The 24,465-nt window shown below is 37.6% G+C and overlaps 1 protein-coding gene across 2 annotated transcripts in view; it reads right to left on the bottom strand.

The window, feature by feature from the left end:
• Positions 1 to 264: 264 nt before the first annotated feature.
• The window catches only part of COG2 (component of oligomeric golgi complex 2), a 31,916-nt gene continuing 7,715 nt past the window's right edge, over positions 265 to 24,465 (bottom strand). The window contains exons 8-18 of one of the 2 annotated variants that reach the window (XM_059833269.1): positions 21,797 to 21,921; positions 20,362 to 20,488; positions 15,886 to 16,025; positions 12,553 to 12,614; positions 11,137 to 11,288; positions 9,710 to 9,910; positions 8,806 to 8,878; positions 7,411 to 7,553; positions 5,009 to 5,148; positions 2,231 to 2,411; positions 265 to 608 (exon numbers count right to left, since the gene is read on the bottom strand). In XM_059833269.1, coding sequence (XP_059689252.1) covers positions 507 to 608; positions 2,231 to 2,411; positions 5,009 to 5,148; positions 7,411 to 7,553; positions 8,806 to 8,878; positions 9,710 to 9,910; positions 11,137 to 11,288; positions 12,553 to 12,614; positions 15,886 to 16,025; positions 20,362 to 20,488; positions 21,797 to 21,921 — 1,446 coding nt within the window. In that variant the 3' untranslated portion in view covers positions 265 to 506. The remainder of the gene's footprint in view (positions 609 to 2,230; positions 2,412 to 5,008; positions 5,149 to 7,410; positions 7,554 to 8,805; positions 8,879 to 9,709; positions 9,911 to 11,136; positions 11,289 to 12,552; positions 12,615 to 15,885; positions 16,026 to 20,361; positions 20,489 to 21,796; positions 21,922 to 24,465) is intronic. The other variant, XM_059833278.1, reaches the window with a different exon arrangement.

Genomic DNA, 24,465 nt, shown 5'->3' with positions numbered 1-24,465 from the left:
TCCCATGATGAGGGAAAGCAGGTAAGAGCAAAGCAGTAACAAGAAATAGCAGATTCCTATTCCTGTGTGCACTTTCTTTATTGCAGAAGAGCTGGAATAAAGTCCCTTTGAAAGCTTTTGGCAGCCATCAATGAATACATTTGATTAAAAAACATATGGGACATCAAAAGTTAGGAAGACAATTTATTAAGTATTATTTTCATCATATAAGTTTATACTTCTACATTTTAAGATGTACAACAAAAATAAAAAACCCTATTTTCTTCCACTTTTGTTCTATAGTAGAAAGTTTAGAACTTTTAATTGTTTTCCATATAATGGAAAACTAGGGTAAATTCTCAGTCTTTTGGTGAAACAAGCCTATCTTGACAGAAGATGCACTGATTTGTTGCTCAAGATACATTAGGAAGCACTTCACTGGTACTTATTTGGTAAAATAAGAGTTAAATCCTCTCTCTTTCTTTTAGGGACATTGTTTATCTTCAATCACATGCTTTCAAAAATATCTAGGATTGTTCCGCTGTAGCCTGATCCTTGGCAGTTAGAACCAGCTCTGTAAGGGCTGAAAAGCTTTTTATGCTGGTTGTTTCCAGTCCCATCTTTTGTACCTAAAAAGACACAGAAGAAACATTAATTTTCTTTAAAACATCAAAAGCTCATTAGTTATTCTACTTCAAACATTTAGCAAAGCATATTCTTTGTCCTGCATCGACATGCGGTAAAGAACTACAACTGCATATAGTGCACACTAGAAAAAAATGTGTATCCAACTTTGCTCAGTTAAGTCTTTCCAGTTAATGTAGTGCCTTGCAGGAAAATATTTAACCATCTTCTAGGCAACTGGTAACTAAAGCCAGTTGGAAGTTTTCCAACAAAACAGTCAGAAGGAGAAACTTGGCTGTAAGTTTGTTTTTAATGCATTGATTTCAGCTGAAATTTTTTTCAAACCCCAAATGAGGTTTCTGGGCAAAACTTTAAAGATAAACATGAATACATCCAAGAACAGCCAACAGCATGATGATGAAAGCATTTCAATGGGCTGCAAAGGCCTATGGTCCTAGCCTCAAACTTCCTGGGGGATGAAAACAACTCTACAAATAGAGAGGTTGCTATGAGTCATTTCTTAGCCAGGAAATCTATTGCTCTGACAATTAGAAAAATACGTCCATGAGAAAACTAAGTGCACTGAAAAAGAAAAACCTGGCTCGAAATAAAACCCTAATGAGATGATTCTGAAAAGGTGTTTGCTGCTGGAATTCTTTGTAATGTTCACATGTACCAAAACAGCTCCTAAATGATTATGAATAATCTATCCCAGTTCAGCTTAAATTCATGTTGCAGTGATCTTAGTGCACATAAAAGGAATAGAAGAACAGGAGCCCAACCCCAGCCAAAAAGTGCCAAATAGTAGTTCTTGTTAGTAAGATTTCCATACTTCGACCTGAATCTTTTTCCTTTCTGATAAGTCTCAGATACGAGAAAAGCATCTGCTCACACACAGGCAGGCTTTATCTACCTGTAATAGTGCATCAATAGCATCTGCTCATAAACAAGACTGATGACAACTGCTTGGCAACTAATGATACGGACTTGCACTTGAAAGTTTATTTCGATACACAATTTTCAGAAATAAGTAAGTACAAAACAGTATGCTTATACAATTTGATGCAGCTACTGCACACATTTCCTGGAATCTTTTCTTCTTTTATTTGTTTTGTTATTAAGGTTTCATATTTTTCATATTCATATTACAGTTACACAGCACAACAAATAAGGCTAACATCTTCAAAGCTCTTGGGAACAGACCCTTGACTATGAAGTATGTCAAGGCTGGAAATACCCAGAGAGAAGGCACACAAAAGCAGGGCCATAAAGATGTTTCCATCAGAGCTGAGGAAGGTCCATGCCCTCTGAGCTGTCCACATAGTGTTTCTTCTTTGTGCTTCTAAGCACTAAGCAGTACTTGAATTTTGAATAGTAAGAAATACAAGTTTTGCATTTCTCTTAGAAAGGACAGGAAAGCAGGCATTGCTCAAGTGGTATCTACAATCACCAAGGTCTCAAGTCACCTCCATTATACAGATGTGAAAGAACAAAGCAAAAAAACCCAGAACTACACCAACAAAGCTTTCCAGACCAAAAAAATAAGTCAAGCTTCCCTTTCCTCCTCTGTCTCACTCCCTTCCAAAGCCAGTACTAATAGTAAACAAACTTGTTTCTCGTAACTTACTTGTTCTCCAAAATACTCAACATCTAGGGCCAGCTGCAGTCGGATTTTGTTATCATCACTCATGCCCCCATTTGTACCAACAGGGTTTGAAGTCACAGTTCTTCTGGCTTGCTTCAGCCTTTTTAGGCTCTCTTCCATTTTCTTAACAGAACTCAGCACATCAGATACAGTTTCGTAATACCTAAATAAAGGAAGATTAATGAGAAAGAAAAAAATTATACTTTTACAGAAAAGCCTACTTCAAACACATCAGTACATCACTGGCCCTGAGAAAAAATGCTGAACAACACTGGGAGGAATTGTTTCCCTTGAGAGGAAGCTACTTATGTTTCCATCATTAGTTCTAGAGGTCAATCTGAAGATTGCCATTCAGTGTTGAAGCCTCCTTCTCATCACAATGTTTTTGACCTGTGTAAGATGTTTGAACTCAATAGAGACCAAGGAATGCAATTGCTCAAATTTGAACAGTGTGAATCAGCCTCTATTTACAACCAACAGAGCACTAAGTACAGGACAAGAATAATAGTCTGACAGACCAAAAAATACATAGTTTTAGACAAGTTCTAGAAGTGTACGTGTATATGACAGCATGCAAGTGCACAGTAGTCAGAAATGCCTATTTCTACAATGAAGAAACTGACCTAAATAGGACTCTCAGGAAGTTGGCAGGAAAAGTCAGAAGAACACTAATGCCAAGTTAGAAATGGTATAGATGGAATAAAATACCTCTTCCCACATACTGGGATCCACATTAAAGAAAGCATAGAATCAAACAAGGTAAACAAATCAACTAATCAACAAAATTTCAGAAAGCCTTATGGACTGAAATCCCATGCCTAAATGGGAAGGGCATAACGTCATATAAATTAACTAACAGATGCCCAGGATAGCAAGTTGTTAAGAACAGCTAAGACGAGAAAATAGAGCAACAATGGGAAATTAGAGGATCCATAAGAGAAGTGACCAGATTGAGCTATGTTCTATAATTTGCTAAAACCTGTAACTTTCAAAGACCCTCTCTATGACAGTGATCAAACTATTACTGTAAGAATTAAGAAAGTTGAAAGACTCTTCCCGATGCTTACTTTTAAACAGGGAGGCAACCTAAAGCAGGCAAGCTTTTATAAAAGATAATGAGATAGGAATGGCTGAAGAAAAAGGTGCTTGCCAGTGCTATGGAAACTGTTTCAAGATATCATTTTACAAAAAGTAAAAGTATACCAATAAAAGTCAACTGTGCTCTTTTTTCATATCTTGGTATTTCCCAGTCCCACTCACTTGTGAAGACTTCCTACTTCTGCTGTACTTAGAAGGTCATCTGCCATTAAGAAAGTTTAGTCGTCAGTGATTTTTAACCAGAGTTTATGCTCTTTTCTGTTTTTCTCATTTGAATGCAAGAAGATATTGTCACAGCAGGAAATTAAATTAATTACTTGCCTCTGCATTCTCAGTGAAGAAACTACAAGATTACTCTATTTAAGAAATTCAGTTTCTTTGTCTCTTCTCTTGTTCAGTGAGGATAAGACATTTTAAGACAAACTTGATAAAAATAGCAATTCTAAGTTTACTCTGAATAACCAAAAAAGTGACTGCGAAGTGCTGCAGATGCATTGGGCATTATTAAGTACCTGAGAGGTGCCAGAAGTGGAGCAGCAGGGACAGATAAGGAGGTGAAGGGCAGGAAAGAACTCACGTTCTGACTACAATTTAAAGCCTCAGTATTATGTGCCTAATTCTCAGAAAACATCAATCTAATGCTCAGCAGCAGTCAACAGACAAGACAATATGCTAAGAATTACTAGGAAAAGCATGTAAGGATAGACAGAAATCACCAGCATCACACTTTACCCTGTATGGACTCCTCTGATCATACCACCTATGACCAGAAAGGACAAAGAAAACCAGCAAACAACAGCTATAAAGACAGGAAGAGGAAACATCAAAATAGGTTAAGTAGACTCTTTAGTCTGACGCAAGATTACAGAGATATATAAAATTACAGTTGACACAAGGAATAAATTGTCCATAATGCAAGAAGTAGGGGGTATCCAGTGAAATTATCTAGCAGAACTTCCAAACAAAAGCAAGTATTGCTTTCTCATGTTACACAGTTTAACTGGTTGAACTCACAGAATGCAACATCCCACAGCAGTATGAATTTAAGATACAGCCAAACAGACAGAAACAAAATCCATTAAGGAACTTAATGCAGATGGATATTCATGCTCAAGAAGTCCTCAAGATGCTAACTAGGAAACAAAAGATCTATTAAAGAAAGCATTGCTTTATGACTGCCTTATTAAACTGTGAACAGTTAGCTCTTCAAGATCTAAAACCACTAAAAAGTTGGATAATCATTACATACATTAAAAAAGTCAAAGGAAAATAGAATTTCAAGTTTCTTGAAAATTCAACCATTGTTCACTGAAAATAACATGAGGTTAAGGTCTTATGTCAATTCTGAGACAAACTGCAAGTTTTTAGCTCACTGTTGCATTACCAGAGCTAAACAATTTTTCAAATGCCCTATCCACAATGCCACAGTTTGCACAGATCTGAGCAGAAGTCAGGTCCTCTGGATTCCCTGCCCTGTTTTTCATCTGCTGAATATACAACACCAGACTAAATCTGAATAAATATACCCTGCCAAAAGAGGGGTATATTCTTGTTTTCTTTATAGTTGTGTTAATTCATAGTATTTTGGTTTTTTCCTGTGCCCATTCAACGGACACTGGAATTTTTAATTAATGCAAAGAGTGTTCTGTATGGTTCTCTTACTTCTGTGTGCTTTCAGAGAGGGCACCTTCCAACCATTGACGTATCATGGGCTGCTTCAATATATCTTTGTATTCGTTCTGCAGTCGGTAGAAGGGCTTAAGAGCACAGTCAACATATGATGAAGCTTTAGTTGGCACCTCCTGGTAGGTGACAGAGAAACAAGGTGGGGAAAAAGAACCAGTAATATACTTACTAAAAGCATCAACACCAAATTATAGCACATATATAAAATGCTAAGCTTCTGCCTAAGCAAAAAGATACATACTCCATTCATGACATATCAATGAAGAGGTCATCATACATAGGAAAGATACCATCACAAAAATCATTCAGTAGTGTTATACAATGTGATATAATATAAACAAGGTTCAAAATGGTACAAACCTTTTTGAGAGATGCCACTCCTATTATCAAGGCATGATCCTGAATGCACTTTCTGCTCACACTGATTTCAGAGAAAGCTGAGCAGACTCAGTGTCCACAACAGCCTATTATATCTTTGTTAAAATACCTACTATTTCATACTATATTTCACTAAACTGAAGACATTGTTCCTTCTGTTCTTATACCATCCTGCTCCCTCAGTATATTTTCCAGAAGAATGCTTTTGCGATAACTAATATCTCCTCACTATCTTTTTCTCAGATAGCTTTGGTTGCAGAATGCCTCATCTCTCCAGCGATGATCCACACATAGCTTGGGTGAACCTCATGCATTGCAAAGCAACAGAACATATCCAGAGTACACAAAATCCCTGACACCTGAAATACCTCAATAACCTCTTAGAGTTCCAAATCTTAGCACTTGGCCAAGCAAAAGTCTTTGCACATCCGATTCCTGTAAAAACTATCCTCATGCCAGATTCTGAATTCTGCCAAAAAATCAAAGTATTTGAACATAGTAAAAATAAAGTTGCCAGAAATTAACATGACTGTTAATAATGTACCTTCTCTACCCAAGTCGTCTTGCTCCTGTTTATCAGTTCAGGCTTCGCACCACTTAAAGCCAGTTAGACTGATGGCCAAAACAGCAATGCAGTCACACTCACAGAGTACAAAGCTCAAGCTAGCAACTTGCCTGAACTGAAGGTGGATAGGTCCTATGTCTTTGTTTTGGCACAGTTAGCCCACCACCTGCTTAAACATCCCACGGACAAAGGAGGGATGATGGCAGTCCACTGAATCACTATGCAGAGTTTGCTTTCAGACAACTGAGCTAAGCAGTGTAGGGTTGTTAAGTTCTTCAACCTCCTTGGACTTTCATACTTCGCTCTACTCTTTCCTTAACTAAGTAAAAATATTCTGTGTTAAAGACAGAACAATATAGTCACTACATAGATGAATTTATTAGCCTTGAGGTTGTTTCTTCTTTTTAAATATGATTTCTGATTAAGTATGTCCTTAAAACTAAGATAGTGAGAAACCCTAATAATAAACTGAAGTAATATACTCCCTTAGGAACAATTTCTCTTCCAGCTTACCCTAAATGTTTACCACCCAAAGAAAATTTAACACCCTTGAAAGAAGTAGACTTAATAGCTCTAAATTTTTCCATTTAGCCATTGAAAAAAAAGTATAGCACTGCTGGTGGCAGCGCAGTTCCTTTGTGATAGCCAGGAAAGTGTTTTTGATTTTGGTGAGCCAAGACAACCCTCCCCCCCCCCCAACCAAAACCACCCCACAAACAACAAGCTTTGCCCATTTCCGCCTGTCTTCTGTGTTCAAATTAGGCAAGGATGTAGTAGTCTGTGGTCTCCGCTATTCAAATTTTTTTCTATTGCCTGAATGATACCAAGCTAGCTACCAACACGACTGTGCAGACTGGCAAAGGCAAGTCACAGTAGTAGAAGAAGCCAAGATCAGACAATAATTTTTGATACTATATTTCACCATTACTTTTTATTAGTTTCTCAACAAATTACTCTTTTTAGTCATTCTTATCTTGCTCCTTCTATGCAAGATACTTCCAAGCAGTTAGCTCACTGAGGGGAAGTTTCTTCACATAGCAGGCAGAAGTGTCCTCCCCCCATCCCCCCAAAAGAAGCTTGGCACTCATCAACACTGCATCTTACAGTATATGCTATAACATGAAGGAAACACATTTATTCTCATTAACCCTTTTTCTTATGCACACCAACAGTTCTACTCCTCACCCTCCCTTCTATCTCAGGCCTGTGCCCTCATCATTGTTACCCTACCTCAAATTTTGAAAATACATTTTTTTTTTTCCTTTTTCAATGAGGTAAACAGTAAATCACTAAATTATCTCAAGGTATTTAATAGGACTCTTGACTGTCAAGCAGATATGGACAGGCCTGAAGAACTCATAAATGTACTGCCTCGTTAACATTCTTAGCATAGGCCTTTCTGAGATTTATTTTTTCATCTGCAACCAGCACTGACCTTATTGGTTCTCCTGTATAATCTTGGAACTTCCAGTGCACTCTTCAGGTAAGAGAAGGAGGACTCGCTGAGATCCTGGATAATCCTGTTATTCAAGGTAGGCACACAGGCTGATAAAGAAGTCTTTGAGTCTTCCAAGGCTCCTATTGAAGTAAAAATGCTAAAGTTTAAACTGAGCTACCCTGCCCAATCACAACATAAATTATGTGACACCCCCCCATCATCCCAATCTCACTCACTATCCTAGATGGTTGCTGGTGTCAAATACAGAGTGCTTACTAAATAAATGCACACCAGCCATTTAGAAAACATCTCCAGTAATGTCAACCATTCCTCAGCCAGAAAAACAGATGGAAGGAAGGAAAGAAAAAAGGGGTAAATAACATTCTCCAGGTTCACAGGTTTTTCAGTATTACCAATGTAGCAAGGGGCTTGAATGAAAAGGCTCTGACCTACCAAGGAAACTGTAGTTATGAAATTCTCTCTCATAGTATCTAAATTCCTTACGGAGTGACTGGAACATGCTCAACTCAAAGTTGTGATTGACAACAGACCATCTACTGAGTGGGGGATGTGCACAAGCTCCAACCTTGCTTATGGACTTGGACATCCACCAATAATCCTCATGTAGAGATTTAAGTGGAATTCACAGTGCAGAAGCTCTGGCTATACTTGAAGACAGGGACTAGTTCACTCACCCAGCTACTACATGCCTAGTTTTAATCATTAAATTAAAATCAGACTCCACGTTTCACATAAAGAATGATCAGATAAAAAAACAAACAGAAAAAAAGCAGCTAAAATACTTAATTGCTTCTGTCCTTTGAAGTTAAGGTATTTAACTATGAAACTTTGATAACTCTCCTCCTTACATGATTCATCAGGCCAGAGAGAGAAAAATCTTTTTAGAAAAATATTTTAGTTTCAATTGGATAATGGAAAGCCTCTCTTTACTTCTTCACCCATTTCCTTTACAAACAAGCATTTAAAGATATGATACGAATCTTCTAGTCTAAGGTCCCCCACTTCCTGGAAAAGCATCCTAATTACTGGACAATTATAAGTTACTTCCAAAAAAACCCCAAAACAAACAAACCAACCAACCAAAAAACAAACAAGCAAAAAACCAAAAAAAACCCCTCCACCAGAAAACCCAAAGCACTTCAGACTCACTCAATTTTAATCAAACATTTTCCAGATTCAACATGTCTGTTCAAGGTAGTTTCTATTTAACAATTTAAACCTAAAGCAGCTTCATTAATTAATAAAAACATTAGTATTTTCAAATTTTACACTGTAAATAATGAAACTGTGTGTAAAAGCTGATTTTATTTTGTTGGCATATGGGATTTGGGAGAAAGGGGAAAGGGACTGAATTCAGTTTCTCATCTTTACCTGCAATACAAGATACATTCTTGAAGCCAATCATTTCAAGTTTTGGTTTAATCATTTCTAAGATGTCAGGAATCTGAACAAAAAAACCCAAAAGAGATACAGTCATGTTATAAACATGTTTTAATTACTTTCCTATATTCTGTAAGTTTCCAGTGCATCAAAAGACACCTTCAATCTTTTCTACTTTTTACTGCATTTATGGGAAAACCAGTACTAGAAGAATACAATATTCACAGGAATTAAGGCCTGTGCACTAAAACCCCTACCTTACTGTTGTTCTCAGAGGAAAAAATTTAGAATCAACAAAATATTATCAACCCAGATGCAACTTACAACTTCACAAAATTACAGAAATTTCAGCCTTATTGACCAAAAATACACAGAAGTCAGCCCCGCTGAAAGAAAATTAATACCATACATCTCTTTTCAAGATTCTGGATCATTAGGAAAGTATAATCATGAAGATAAAACCTTTTTTCAACCTCAAAGACTAAACCAGTAAACATTTAAAAGAGAACATAATACGAAAGCTGAATATTGCACCACACTCCAAGCTGCAACAGAGATTTTACTAGCAAAGGTAAGACTCTGGGACAGTGACGCTTTGCACCAAAAATGAGCAGAAACATGATTTTAGGGGTTAAGTCCAGCAGCTACTGATAAAAAGAGTTTAAATACCTGAAGTGGTTTCTTTGTAATCTGCCATTCCAAATAAGCATAGAGTAGACCATTTATATCAGGTGATATTTTCTATATCAGACTAGTCCAGTTTTAGTATTTAAGATAAAAAAATAGCTTTATTGTACATTATTTTAAAAAATTTGATGTCCTTCACAAGATGCTAAACAATATTGACACGTAGATTAAGGAAGACTCTTTTGTAAGTAAAGTCACAAGCACAAACCTGATCCTGGAGTTTGTCCAGATCTGCAGCAACGTATACCAACTGAGTACTAGATATAGAAGGCAACAGCTGACTTTCTGGAGAAGACCCATTCCCTTGGTCCTCACCAGGGTTGAGGCTTACAGAAGATTCCTTTCTACCAACTGGCACAGATTTTTTGCTTTCCTTCATATTATCACAGGAAATGGGCCTTACAGAAACCTGAAACATCAAATTGAGATGTGAACCCTAGCAATAGTGAAGGCAGTTAAAGTTGGACAAACAGAAACAGTATATAAAGGATTTGTAAGTTTTCAACATTAGAATGCCACGCTTACAAGGGATATTAGCATTCCTAAATTATGTTAAAAAAAGTATTTTTAAAACAGTTTTTGGTGCACTAAGGAGTTGGATGATTCAGAGCAAATTTGTCACTATAGTAGAGAGCAGTCCAGTCCTACAGCAATTTTCACCTGCGTGGTGTTCAAATGAACTACTGCACTGCAGGAATGTGCAAGACCGAAAATTTGATCATTATCTGCTTCACAGAAACACACGTCCATTTTCATATGCTGGAATACAAAAATCATAACCACTCTTTGCTGTCAAAAAACCCCTTTCTCCCACCTCCTCAAGCCCTTTGCTGTCAGGCACGTGCTTCATTCAACCGCTCTGTTTTAACTCTGGTACTTATCAGTACTTCAAATGAGCCTATTTGGCTGAGAGAATTGAGTCATTCAGTCTTAAGAGAGGATAAAGGGAGATCTTACTGCTGTCTTCAACTACCTAAGGGGCATGTATAGAAAAGATGGAATCAGATGTTTCCTTGAGGTACAATGACAGGGTAAGAGGCAATGGACATGGACTGCAGCAAGGGAAATTCTGATCAAATATGAGGAAAACGTGGTCAGTCATTGGACCAGGGTTCCCAGATAGGCGTGAAATTGCCATCTTTGGATATACTCAAAATTCAGCTTGAAAAGGCTTTGCACAACCTTATCTAAGCTGTCCCTGTTTTGAGCAGGAATTTGGACCAAATGACCTCCAGAAGTTCCTTTAAATCCCAGTTATTCTATCATGCTGTCTTTCTGTGACACAAGAAACAGGGGGAAACTTTTATGGCTGGGAGCAGGGAGCAGAAGAGCAAAGCACAACCTCTCCTGCTCAGAAGCAGAGAATCACTGATGTTGAGTAAGTTGCCCATGAAACAGAATTCTAATTTTACAGTCTCAACACTGAGCAACTGATCTGGATTAACACACCCCTTTTTTGTTTGTTTGTTTTTTTTTTTTTCCCCAGGGTTAGTTTTCACCTGGCTCAGTTTCACAACCTCATTCACTGTATCAATGAGTAAACACACAAACAGAACAAAACCTCTTTCAGTGGCAGAAGTCTCTTATTGATGGACATACCCAATCACAAAAACCATAAGCATGCTGTTCTCTTACCTCACCAATGAACACAGAGTAGCGTGCCAAAATTTGCAGACTAAGTTTCCACAGACGGTGTGCTAATAATGGTAAAAACATTTGATCTGACCAGCACTTCAGAAGACTCATCCAGACCATGTGAGTGGCCAAAAGACAGTATGAGCTGCCAGCTAGAAACAATAGGACAACAAAGGTCAAGTTCCTAAGCACATTTTTAAAAGATGTAACATCAGTGCAATTGCATTACCTGAGATTTAAAAAAAAAAAAACAACAACAAAAAAACCCCAAAGACAGCAAAGGTGATTTATTAAGCACTGTCTGAAACAAACTCTTAGAATATTAGATCCTCATTGCTTTAGATTTCAAATTCCACTAAGTCTTGCTGTAGCTGGGCAGGCAAAAGCAAAAAATGAGAATTTCCCAGCAACAAAGGCAGGAACAGTTTGGCCAAATAATCCACTTCAGGAGATAACATTTCCAGGATAATTTTTGGCTGTCATTCGAAGAAGTTATATTAGACATGCTTGCCAGCCATAACAGTAAGATGCCCTTAGCACTAAACTACTGCTCCTGTAACAGTTATATCTGAGATATCTGGTAGAAATATTTATTTAAAACACAGTATGAATATCCATATTTAAACCAAACACTTTTAAAGCAGTTCATACAGTAACATTTTATAGCAAGCAATTTGAGAGCCAATGAATGTGTCAGCAAGTTCCAGACAAACACCTTGAAGTGGTAGGACTTATGCATTTTGTCTCCGTTAGGATTTTCTTGTCCTTGCTCTTCAGAGCGCATGTGTGTATATACACACATACACACGCACATATTTATGTTGCTCTTAGCTGCCTTCTTCATAAGCATTTACTCTGTTAACTGGAATAAGTTTTTCTGACTACAATATACTTCTAATGAATATACCAGGTTTTCCCTTCCACTCTAATCCTTCCTGTGCATACCTCCTCATCTGCTCATAAATCAATGTATGTCTTTGGAGCAGACACCAACACTATAAACCATAGCAAGCCTAAATGCTGCCAACAGATAGCTATTTTTGCCTTTGCATAGCCCTACAACAATTAAGAAAAATATGCCCAAACAACACAGCATAGCCTTTTGGTTGTCACTTAGAGGATGCCAAATGCCAATTTATTTCCTTCTTGCACTGAGGGGATAGTTCCACAAATACGTTAACGACTGCTGCCAAAAGGGGTGGTTTTGATAAGTAAAGTGATCACTGAACAGTAGTCTCATATTGCCTTCTCTGCAACAGTATTCTACTGTTTAATCAGTCCATCAGAAAACAGAAAGCTCACGTGAACCCACGGGATGCATGTTACTAAATACTCAATAGACAGACAGTAACCACTGCTACTTATACCACCGATTCCTTCACAATAGAGAAATTATTTTTTGCAATAAAAGTTTACCTGGTGCCTCCTCTAGTGTATCTGAAAGTGCTTCTTCTAAGGCCCCTGCTATTTCTCTGAATCTGAGAGACAGAAAAGTTTTGAATATTACAGTTCAACAACGGCTTAAATTGATGCCTAAACATTTTTTCAATGTTTATTTCAATATTATTTCGATGTGCTATCAATGCACATACACAAATTTTAAACATGCAGTTATTTCTGCCCAACATAAATTGTGATATAAACCAGACAAATATTCAAACACTTGAAAGAGAACCTTTGACATTTTACAGGCAGATATGAAGCTTATACTTTGGGAAATTACCAAAGTCACGGTTGCAAACATTATCAAAATGATAGTTCACAGAGAGTCAACTCTTCAGCTCTTTTGAGGAGTGAAGTTTGTTTTGTTACTGTTTTTAAACTAAAAGTGAACACATTGTCTCATACTTGCTTTAGCTGACCTTCAGATATGTCACATGACACTGGAGGCTTCAGCTTTCTACATGTTTGTTAACGAACAGTGGCATAAGGTTCTGCAAACAATTCTGTCCCTGATAAAAATCAATAGTTCCTCACAGGATGCCTTGCCCCCGCCTTTTTTAAAAATTCACCCTTCAAAAAAGTCAAAAAAATCCCACCACCCCCCCCAATTTTTTAGGTATAACAGCAAAGTTAGTATTAAAACCTCTGACACTTCTCCATATTTAAAGCATATTGGATAAACAACATAGCATTTCCCTCATCTAAAAATTGTCAAGCAAGAGCTGCTGAAAATTATTCTTTAACCAGGTTTTCCCTATAAATGCTGAAACGAAGCTACCATTTTAAGCTCCCCTATAGAAAGTTCTACTGTTACTGGCTTCTCCTTTCTTGCTTTTATGTGCATCATAGTAACTCTGTAAGCCCTTCTATCAAACTTACTAATTACAAACCTGTAGGGCTCCTCTTAAAGCCTCTTAACTGCCATTTCCAGATCAGAACAGGGGCCCACCTAGCTTTTCTTGTTCAAACTCCTAAGGGACTAGATGCATGTTTAGCAACTAAACACATTTTAGAAATATTTGTGAAATGGCTTCAAACTCTTACTCTTGCATATGCACCACTTCCACTGACAGAGCAGTGTCTTCAAGACTTACGGTGAAAAGGATTAACAATGACATATTTTTTGCTGAATGTTTCTTACATAGGGAAAAAAAAATTCCCCAATGCAGGGTTCACTAAAGTTCCAATCGCAAGGGAAAGAGTTACTGGGGTTGTTTGTGCCAGCACTGCTACAGAAGAAATGCCTGTACATCCATCTGTTCCTCAAAGGATTGTTTGTAAAGGCTTTAGTGAGGGCCGATTGTTCTGGGCAATTTCTGTAATTGAAAAATGAAAAAACCCAGAAATCTTAACTATAAAAACTGCAGTGTGAGATAATATTTCAACAAAAATCTTGTATGACTTAAGGATATTAACATACATGAAAGAAAAAGCTTCCCTGATATATATAATGAATATGTTACATTATTTTCACAGTTGTGCACTAAAGAATTCATGGGCACTTCCGAAAGTAATTAGATTATTTCAATATATAGGAATAAAATGGTGAAAGATGAACCTGCTGCTGTTACCCAACCACTTATCGAAATAGTGCACTATTTAGGATTTACAGTAATCTTGGATTAAAGGAAAATGATTTTTTAAAAAAGTTTTTTTAATCAGTCAGAGCTCAAAATACCTAATGGGAAAGAACATTTTTGAACAGAAAGAATATGCTGAAGCACATTTCAATTTTATGAGCAAGAGTATCAAAGTTTGATCAAGCAGTCACTTATTAGAAAAGTTGCACTTTCAAACAAAAGGGGCAGACTCATGGACCTATTAACAATATACATCTTAAAAGGTTTATAATGGCTACAGTTCCATGGACACTTTTAGTCTGTGCACTCAGCACTGCTACTGTAGTGAGTACTCCTGCCCTTTCCCTTGGGCCAGCACGAATATTTGTACAGTTAAGTAGTTTGGAGAAATTGATTGGAGTCGAGAGTCAGCCTTTTTTTGCCTGAGGCAACAGATCCTCGTATTGGTTTACTACACAGCTGCAGGAACAGTTGTGCAAGCAAAAAAAACCAAACCAGGATGTCACAGGCTGGGGCTATCATTTTACAAAATGCAGTGAACCACCAAAACACTAAGAGACCCTGCTCCCAGCCCCATGCTCCTGTCACTTATCTTGTATTAGCTCCAGCACTCCTAAGATTCCTGGGTGGAATTTTTCAGCCGCAATGCAGATTTATCCTGGATTAAAGAAACTATGGTTGTGGCTGTGGTTGTACTGTTATTGCCAGTTATAGAATCATGCAATAAAAGAAGGCCACTAAAGTGATCCAGGTTAAAAATAAACATCAATTTCTCTCTCCCCTCTTTTTTTGGAAATTCTAATCCCCCATCACTGCCCCCCCCCCCCTTTTTTTTTTCTTCCTTTTTTTTTTTTTTAAGATACTCTCAGAATGTTTTGGACCAAGAGAGATCACACACTTAGGTCACACTTAGGTCTACTTAGGTCATAGCAGATGTCATCAACGGTTCTCTTTCTTGCCTGGACGCTTGCTATCCAGCCCTAAAATCAGATGTGTAAACTACACTTTCTAAAAATATGGTTTTACATTCTATTTTGCTCCTTTCATTAAAATTCTAGCATTACTAGAATTAAAACGGGGCTTTCTTGGGCCTCTCTGCTCTCTTCTAGCTGCAAGATCTGTAAAAGGTAATACTACAGGTACATCAGACCTGCTGGAAAAGTAAGCTAAAACTTATTACTTAGCTCCTCAGGAAAAGGGAATAGTAGGGCAATCTTTGGGAAGCCAATGCTAGAAGACCCAGCACTTTACCAAAGGTTGTCAGAAACATGGCTAGATCTGGAAAAGCTACAAGGTGTCAAGTCCTTTAATGCTGTACTTCTAAGGAGAAAGACTTCTTCCCTCAAGGTAAGTATTCTTCTGGACTTGCACAAGTAGCATTCTTCAACATACAGTTTAGTTCCAGGGACACTGGAGAAAAAGAATTTGAAACAAGACACCAAGACTTATCTAGATCTGTTCCTGAAAGTCTTAGGAGTACCATATCAAATTCAGTGTAACACCACCACAGTACATATTGAAGAGTAGCTAGCTGTCATTTTGCTAAGTTGCTGAAAAATATGTGAAACAGTTACTTGACTTAGTAATTAAATTCTTAGTTTGACTTCTACTATGATTTGTTGACAAGTGAAACTTCCAACAATAAGGAGATTTGACCCTAAGCCAGATCATCTTGCTGTGACTGAACTCTGCTTTTGAAAGACTGAACAAAAAAATGCATACTAACCGTATTTGAAAATATACAGGCAAATTCCATTTGTTGTTAAAGCTGTGGTAAGAGGGATGAGATCTTAACCGTTTGACGCTGGCCTGGGAGCCGCATTGTCGTTCAAATTTGCGTACAAAATCCATACTAGTAGTGTACTTCTGCAGAAAGAGAATGAGCATTCTGGTCATGCCCAGGGTCCCAGCAAACAAGGAAGGCCACCACCCATTCAGCAGAACTCTTCTATCACACTCTTGTTAAGCTCGAGGTTCAGAATGGGCTGACACTGCCTCCATCACCTAAACATATAAGGCTAAAATGCTGGATTGCAGTGAAACCAAAACCAATTAACTAGTAGGTGTTACTCTGTGATAAGAAAACCTAGTGCAGGAGACTTCTAAAAAGCATAAAACTGTTCAAGTACCCTGAAGAAGCAGATGGATGGGGTTGGATGGGGCTTTGAGCAATCTGGTCTAGTGGAAGGTGTCCCTGCCCACGGCAGAGGGGTTGGAACAAGATGATCTTTACGTCCCTTCCAACCCAAACCATTCTATGATTCTATGAATTGATCAGAGAGATGCATCAGTATTTCTGAGCTGCATTACTGGGGTGGAACAACAGTGCAGCACAGCACTAAGAACGGAGTCAGTTGCAGGAGATAAAGGGATTCAACAAATAGAAATAATCAGGAACAAAACCCAGAAGTACACATAACCAAGCACACATGAGAATGAAAGCATGGTGGTTTTTTTTTTTTTACATAGGACCTGTATTACAGGAATTTCTAGAACTGTTTCCTTAAAATTATGTTTTGCAAATACCAAATATTTGCAGAAGAACTTCAAACAATTTCAGATAAACTAACTTCATCCCATGTGTACTTGTAATAAGATGTTTACAAATAGTATTAAGTCAGTTGCAAGCAAAGAGAAATTACATTAATCCTCAAATGCACTGTGGGCTTACTCTCAACAGTAACTTATTAACACCCTGAGAATAATGAAATAATAAATTAAATCATACACAAAGCAGAAAGCCAAACACTTAAGAGAAAATCAGAAGCAAAACAGCACATAAAAATGTTATTTCACACAAAACAGACGTTGCTAACAGAACACAAAGGTTATGTAAATCAATTTAAAAATCAATTTAAAATCAAAATATAGCTACAGTTAAAATCTACCTCTGCAATGAAAAACAGTTTGGCTTATGTGCAAGTTTGTTCTGTAAAAAAAAAAAAAATAGAAAACAGCCATAAAACCTATCATACATGCTCATTAAGCCACTGCTGAATTAATGAAATAAGCCTGACTGAATCTCTCAGTGCTTCTGACTTCATTGCAGTAAAAGCCACAGCAGGGCTGTAGCAGCCAGGCTTTTATCACAATCCAGAGTACTATGTGAGTGATGTGATTTTGCCTCTTATGAAGCTGTAAAACATTCTCAGAAGCCCCCGAGTTGCTGCTTACAGGTTCTGCTCTCAGAAACTCTCCTGCGACCACAGGACACGTGCTGGAAGGTGATTCGAGGCAGCTAGCATGGCTTCACCAAAGGCAAGTCCTGCCTGACCAACCTAGCGGCCTAGTGGAGTGACTACATCAATGGACAAGGGAAGAGCTACAGATGTCATCTATCTGGACTTCTGTAAGGCCTTTGACACAGTCCCCCACAACATCCTTCTCTCTAGATTGGAGAGATATGGATTTGATGGGTGGACTGTTTGGTGGATGAGGAATTGGTTGGATGGTCACATCCAGAGGGTAGTGGTCAACGGCTCAATGTCCAGATGGAGATCAGTGACAAGTGGTGTCCCGCAGGGGTCTGTATTGGGACCAGTACCATTTAATATCTTCATCAGTGACAAAGACAGTGGGATCGAGCTCACCCTCAGCAAGTTTGCAGACAACACCAAGCTAAGTGGTGTGGTTGGCACACCTGAGGGACAGGATGCCATCCACAGGGACCTGGACAAGCTCAAGAAGTGCGCCCATATGAACTTCATGAGGTTCAACAAGGCCAAGTGCAAGGTCCTGCACCTGGGTCAGGAAAACCCCTGGTATCAATACAGGCTGGGGGATGAAGGGATTGAGAGCAGCCCTGCAGAGAAGGCCTTGGGGGTACTTGTGGATGAAAAAGTGGACATAAGCCAGCAATGTGCACTTGCAGCCCAGAAAGCCAACACTCTGAAAAGACTTAACACTTTCAAAATAGAAGACAATTCAAGAGACATTTATCCAGTTATCGATAACATCATATCCAAAAGAGGGAACTAACGGCAAGATTGTTTCCCATTTCAGCTTCTAGGATTGGATTGTTGACTGCACAATTATTTAAGAGAAGCTAAAGTGGGAAACAAAATGAAGCAATTTTCAAACAGAGGAATCTAAACTTAACAGTCTCAAAGGAAAGTTTAGAGATAAAAGAAGTATTCTTTTCAAATGCCTGTAAATCTACAAATCTGACTCAGAAATAAGGGCACAACAACCAGAAACACTTAAAAAAACCCCCAAAACTCTGCACAAGTTAATAGTTATTTTAACATACATGCTTAACACTGCCAGTCAGATTTTTACAGGATTTAGAAAAATGTATTTTTCCATTCCCCTCCTCTACATCTAAAAATTGCCTAACAGATAATACTGCATAGTCAAACTTTTCAGCACTAAACCTATACATATATACATATGCAAACAAACCTGGAGAAAAAGACTTTTCTGCATTTCTATCAACCTAGAAAATAGAGATAGAAGATAACTGTCTAAAATCTGTATTGCATTACTTGGATCATCAGCAGTGCAGAAACAATTTTAAAGGGTTCCCCCCCCCTTAATTCAGAAATACTCTTATTAGTCTTTAGATAGACATAATAGCATTTTTACACTTGGCATTTCAACTTCATATCGATTTTTAGATAAAATATTGTAATGATTTTGACTCTGAGTCACTTAAGTAGTCAGAAGCAGTCTGGAAAGTACTTTCGACTTAATACATGATTTACTTGAAAGTCATGGGGCAGTGTTGGGTTTTTATGTTTTTGGGGGTTTTTTTCGGTTTGTTTGGTTTTTTTAAATAAACACAATGTCACTGTTGGTCAGTATGAGCTTAATACAAGATGATAGCCTTTTTAAAATAATTCATTTAAAACAGCAAATCCAGAACTTCTGAAGATGAAATGCATTCTTCCGTAAACCAAGCAGCACAGAAGACAAAAGCCCAGCACGTCTCACAGTTTGCAGTATGCAGGGCATTAGGTGAAAACTTGAAACTTTATGCGGAACTAAATATTCTCACAGGGGAGGGGGAACACTGTATAGTATCATTTGCATGGCATTACCACAACTTTCTTCAACATCCATTTAATTTGCTTCTTATTCAGAGCCAGCCCTGAAAACATTCACTGTCATGCCTGCCTGCCTTCAATTATTCAATGTATCTGTATGAAGGAGATCTAAAATTCCAAGAAAAATTTAAGTATTTAGTAAAGGCAGTTTTGCATGAACACAGGAAGAATCATTTGCCTTATAAACCTCCACCAGCAATCCAACATTTCCCCAAGTCATTTGTCCTGATCTGCCTACTATGCCTTCTTCAGACAATTTATCATTGCCTGCCATCTCCATCTTGAAAATAAAAGGTTTCACATTAACCATAAGTCAAGCTGCAAGGAAAAAAAAAATCCAAATATTTCAGCAATCATGATTAAATACAGACAGAACATGACGAAAAGCAGAAAGTTCATATTTTCTACTTGTGACATAGTAATAAAGTACTGCCAGAGCCAATCTTCATACTAGACCAAGAAATCTGTTTCAACATTAGTAAAAGATGATCTTTTAGAGGCAGAGCAGCACTACCAATGATGAAAATACAAGTACTTTAAATTCATTTTGTAACATAAGCTTCCTTCATAATTGGTTGCGATATCAGAAAAAATACTTCTTTTATCTTCTAAACCTTATCACACTGCCTCCAAGTATTTTTATTTCTTTTAGTTAACTTGTGTTTCGAATCACAACTGTAGTAGTTGTGATTACTGAGTACTGAAAGACAGCAAAAGCTAAAATGAGCAAGTGAATTTTTTTAACCTTCCCGTAGTATAGGGCAAGTTGTAATCCAGGTATTTAATTAACATGACAGCCCTTCCTATACAGAAGTCCCAGTCTTCAGTGAACATTGGAGTTGTTCACTCCTGCCTTCATTTATGTTGCAATTGTACAACTAAGAAAGAACATCTACTCCTAAAACAAATACTAAGCTCAAACTCACATGACTAAATGGCTTCCAGTAACTTCTGTACGAGCTTTCCTGACAAACTTGAGGGAATAATTAATTACTATGAAAATTAAACCAAGTGATTTGAGATAACCTCTTCTTCTGTGCCATGCCAACAACATGATTTTACACAAAAGCAGCAGGGAAAAAAGCTAGAGAACATGACTCATTCATTTCTTGTGTATGTCAAAGGAATCACAAATGGAAAAAATTAAAATTAATTACCTCATGAAACACATCTGGGTTTCCAGGGTTAAACAGTGATGGCAATCTCTCTTCTAAACCATGTACTATTTCTGGCCACACTGAATTCACTAAGAAATCATATCCAGGAACAATATCTGCTTTTTCACTGAAATAAAATTGCAATTATTCCATGGTTATATTTTACCACCAGGCTTCTATTTGGAGGTAGGGATAACTAAGAGGACATGCACTGCATTAGACAAAACACAATTAAGTTTTTTTTACGTAGGTATGCTGATTCCCTTAAACTTCTTCCTTCCAGGTTTCATATCTGATCCCACAGTCTCATCAAATGCAAGGTATTTTTTATAATTCTCGAAGTGTTTTAAAATTTTATCAGTTACATATTTGCAAGCGTGTTCTGGAAAATGAGTACATTTCAGCTGAGAACTCCTATTCTTACTTGTGTATTTCAAGTTTTAACAGCTCCAAACTTCAAAGAGGTACCAAGTAGGAGTAATGTGACCAATGCAATGGAAAGAAGCAGAACTTTTTCATCATTGTTCCAGCACATGGTATTGTGCTTTGAAGCAAAATATTAAAAGCTACCTTGATTATGAAAATTTAGGAACTGAGAGCAGAAGAGATACGAGCATTTAATTCCAGTTCAGTAATTCCAGTTCAGTACACCACAGTACAAAGTAGAAACATTCCATTATTAAGAAGCAAGATTAAAATTTGCCGAGGGATTAAAAGAATTGAAATGTTAGTAAAATTTAGGAGTCATAAAAAGCTAAGCAATGGATGACTAATTAGAAAAGTAACTCTGCAGTCCCTAGGGGCTACATCCATAGTTCTGTGAATTACAGCAGTCTACTATATTAACCAGCCTGCAAACAGATGAATAAATGGATACAATTCAGCAGACCTGAATTATTTAAACTTCAAAACAGGCAATTTAATTGCATAAGGAATTAAAGCACTTTTGGAAAAGACAGTGGAAGCACTACACAAACCAATTAAACCTGTAGTTCCAGTACCTGCAATAAATCAGTCAAACCTCTGGGGATCATCCCCACTTTTCTGATACACTAGCAACCCAGTAACTTTGAACTTACATTTTTAAATAGCTTTGTTGTACACTTCATCCAAGGAGAAGGGCATAATCATGTTTCACAGATTCAAAAAAATAAGGTATCTGACACACTGTATTATGAACAGTACTCAATTCTACTATTGAAATACAGGATTCTCTTTCCCTCCTCTGAAGGTCTGGGCTGCAGCACCAAGAAAGTGTGTTCACTGTTTGTTTTGAAAAATACAGACACTAGAGAGAAATCAAACTTGACTATGAATCTTCAGGAAAGGCCAGATAAGTCATTTGTGCATGGAAGCTACTTATGCAAAGCATTTCAAAAGTATATGATACTTGCTGTAACTTTAGCGCACCCAAAAGAAACCCCAAGATATTTACCTTGAAATAGCTCCCCCTGTTACTTCACGCAAGAGACGGCAATGATGAGGAACAAACTCCAATAGTTTATTGTACATAGCCTGAAGGCCATTAGGATGAGATTGAACATACTGTTCCACAATCACCTGCCAGGAAGAGTTCAATGTTAAATGTCATAAAAGTGAACAGGAAATACCGTAATGCAAGACTCATAGTATACTCACTCAAACCTCCTAACACTATAACCCTAAATATTGGGATAGTCACTATATCACTGTTTTATATTATAGTTTCCAACTATACCTTGCCATCTTGAATTTTTACTTCCTTTAACGCAGCACTCTAACTGGCAAGACTGGCCACAAGAATGAGAATGAGCTCCTTGCTTTTAAATGTTAGCCACCACGTCTGGCTCCCCACCCACTGCACACATCACTGTTCCCTGAAGCAGTCTATGAAGTTAAATGGGTGACTGGCAAAAGCTAATCAAACCTCAGAATAAAGTCAAAATTTATTCTAAATCTAGAGCCTGTTGGTCCAATCCCAAAGGCAGGTAAGCCAACAGCCAAGAATCTTCTGTGAAAATGCTAAGCCTTTAACACAGCTAGCAAAGCAGTTTGTCAGGACAGTACCTCATATTCAGCGAAGAGGAATAATCTCTGCCATAAAGAGAAGGCAGACAGTAGTTGGACAATACAGAAAAAGAGCAATAGCTTGTATTTCTTGGTATTCTTCCATCTGTCTGAACACTTTTGCCTCTTGCTACATAAACAAGCAGAACGGTGCAGAAGTGGGGAAAGATTAGATACTGAGAAAACTGAGAGGGGAAGACGACCTGTCCCCCACTGTAGCAGTTGCTACAGTATTAGCAAGCACCCAAAGGAAGTCTGTCCGTAAGGGGAGAGGCCACCACCATTCGACTCCCTCTCCCATCCAAAAGCCAGGACCTGGCTTTGGTTTGTAAATCTGCATGCATATGAAGTAAAACCAGAATAATTTTAAATGTGTCCTTTCCAACAGCAGAAAAGAAACATGCTACTGACAATGACATATAGCTCGGGTGTTATCAGACATACTATTCTTTCGCAGGGAAGGGAAAGGTAACAATTCCATCTCTTGGCTGCTGAAGACATTACTGAGTGAAAAAAAGGTAATTTCTTTTCCCTATCTTGATTTAGAAGAACAACTCCTTCAGCAAAAGTTATACAGATTAACTCTTCACTTGCCTTGGTTGGGAACACCATGGCAAATGGCCACTAAATGGAAAAAAGGAAGCAAATACCTTAAGGTCACTTCTGCATTTATGTTCAGAAAGGCACATCAGTGTTAAGAAAAAGCAACTGTATTATTGCCTACAGAAACATATTCAATACTTTTAGAAACAATATTCACATTGCTTTCATAGGTCTTAATAAAAGTGTTAACTCTATACTATAAGCGGTCTCATTTTTTGTGAAATACCAGCAGAGAACAAACTGTTTTAAATATCCTGAAAGCAGAAAAGAGTACCTCGCATCAAAACATGCCTCTCATGGTTTACTGAGCAAAGAGAATGTTTAATATTAAATATCTCAATTTAAAGAGTAATAGCAGTAAAAGAAAATCTTGACAGCAAAGGGAAAGATACATCAACAGCCTAACTTGGGACTCAAAGCCACTGAAAAGTGCTATGTATTAGGGGCAACGATGAGGGGAAGATCTATGTTGCCTTCTATAACATGCACAAATTCAAGCAAGTGTATATTTGCAATTGCCAAGGCAGCTCTTGTACTTTACTGTTTTTCCTTCCCACAGGAGCAGGAAAATTAAAACTGCTGAAAGATTCATAATACTAGTTTTATAACAACAACTTTATAGCCCTGGTGCTTGCCCAGTTTAACAACTTTAAGGACAGTGAATTTAATGCATTCATGAAATACTCTGACAATCTACTGAAAGCCCAGGAAACTTCCTGCAACAGGGCAGTCAGTCAGCACTGGGAATTATATCGTAAAAGGGCACTGATTCAGATCTCAGTAGGGAACAAATATCCTCTGCAATGATATAGAATTGTTACCCGACCTTTATCCCAAAACACTAATGAAAAGGGTCAAAAGAAGTCTTGGTATTATAGCAACAACACTTCGGCACATTCATTAAAAACGTAACAAACCTGCTTTATCAAGTCATTTCAAACACAGCAGACTTTCAAATATCTTAAAATTAATTTTTAGATTTTTACTTGAAGCTTAAAACTACAGTTACCATAATATAATTGTAGGCCCTTAAAAATGTTTTCAGTGGCAAGTGCAGGTGTGCTGACACACAAGAATAATTGAGCACAACTGACCGACTTTCTGACTGTTACACTATTGTGGCAGGTCATCGTCTGAGCTTTTTTTGGAGAAATTACATTATCATCAATCACAACAAAACCAAATAAATTAGTGCAGACTAGTCACCAACTGTTCAGGCCAGAAGAAGTGGTAAGAACAAACAGTGCTACAAAAAGGTGAGGAGCCATTTTACAGGTAGCAGCAAAAGTTGCACCATTAAGAGAATTAGCAGAAAGTCCCCTAATTTCAGAAAATTCAATCAGTACTTTGTGATTGGTCCAACTTGTTAATGTAAACTAATAAAATCAGTTTCTCATGAATTGAGAAACTGGCCATCTGACACATTTTTCCTACCAGACAACAGCAAATGCTTCC

The sequence above is a fragment of the Gavia stellata genome, chromosome 2, assembly GCF_030936135.1.
Source record: "Gavia stellata isolate bGavSte3 chromosome 2, bGavSte3.hap2, whole genome shotgun sequence".
In the NCBI taxonomy this organism is placed as follows: domain Eukaryota; kingdom Metazoa; phylum Chordata; class Aves; order Gaviiformes; family Gaviidae; genus Gavia; species Gavia stellata.
Note: the sequence above shows the minus strand (reverse complement) of the source record. Positions and strands in the feature narration are given on the sequence as shown.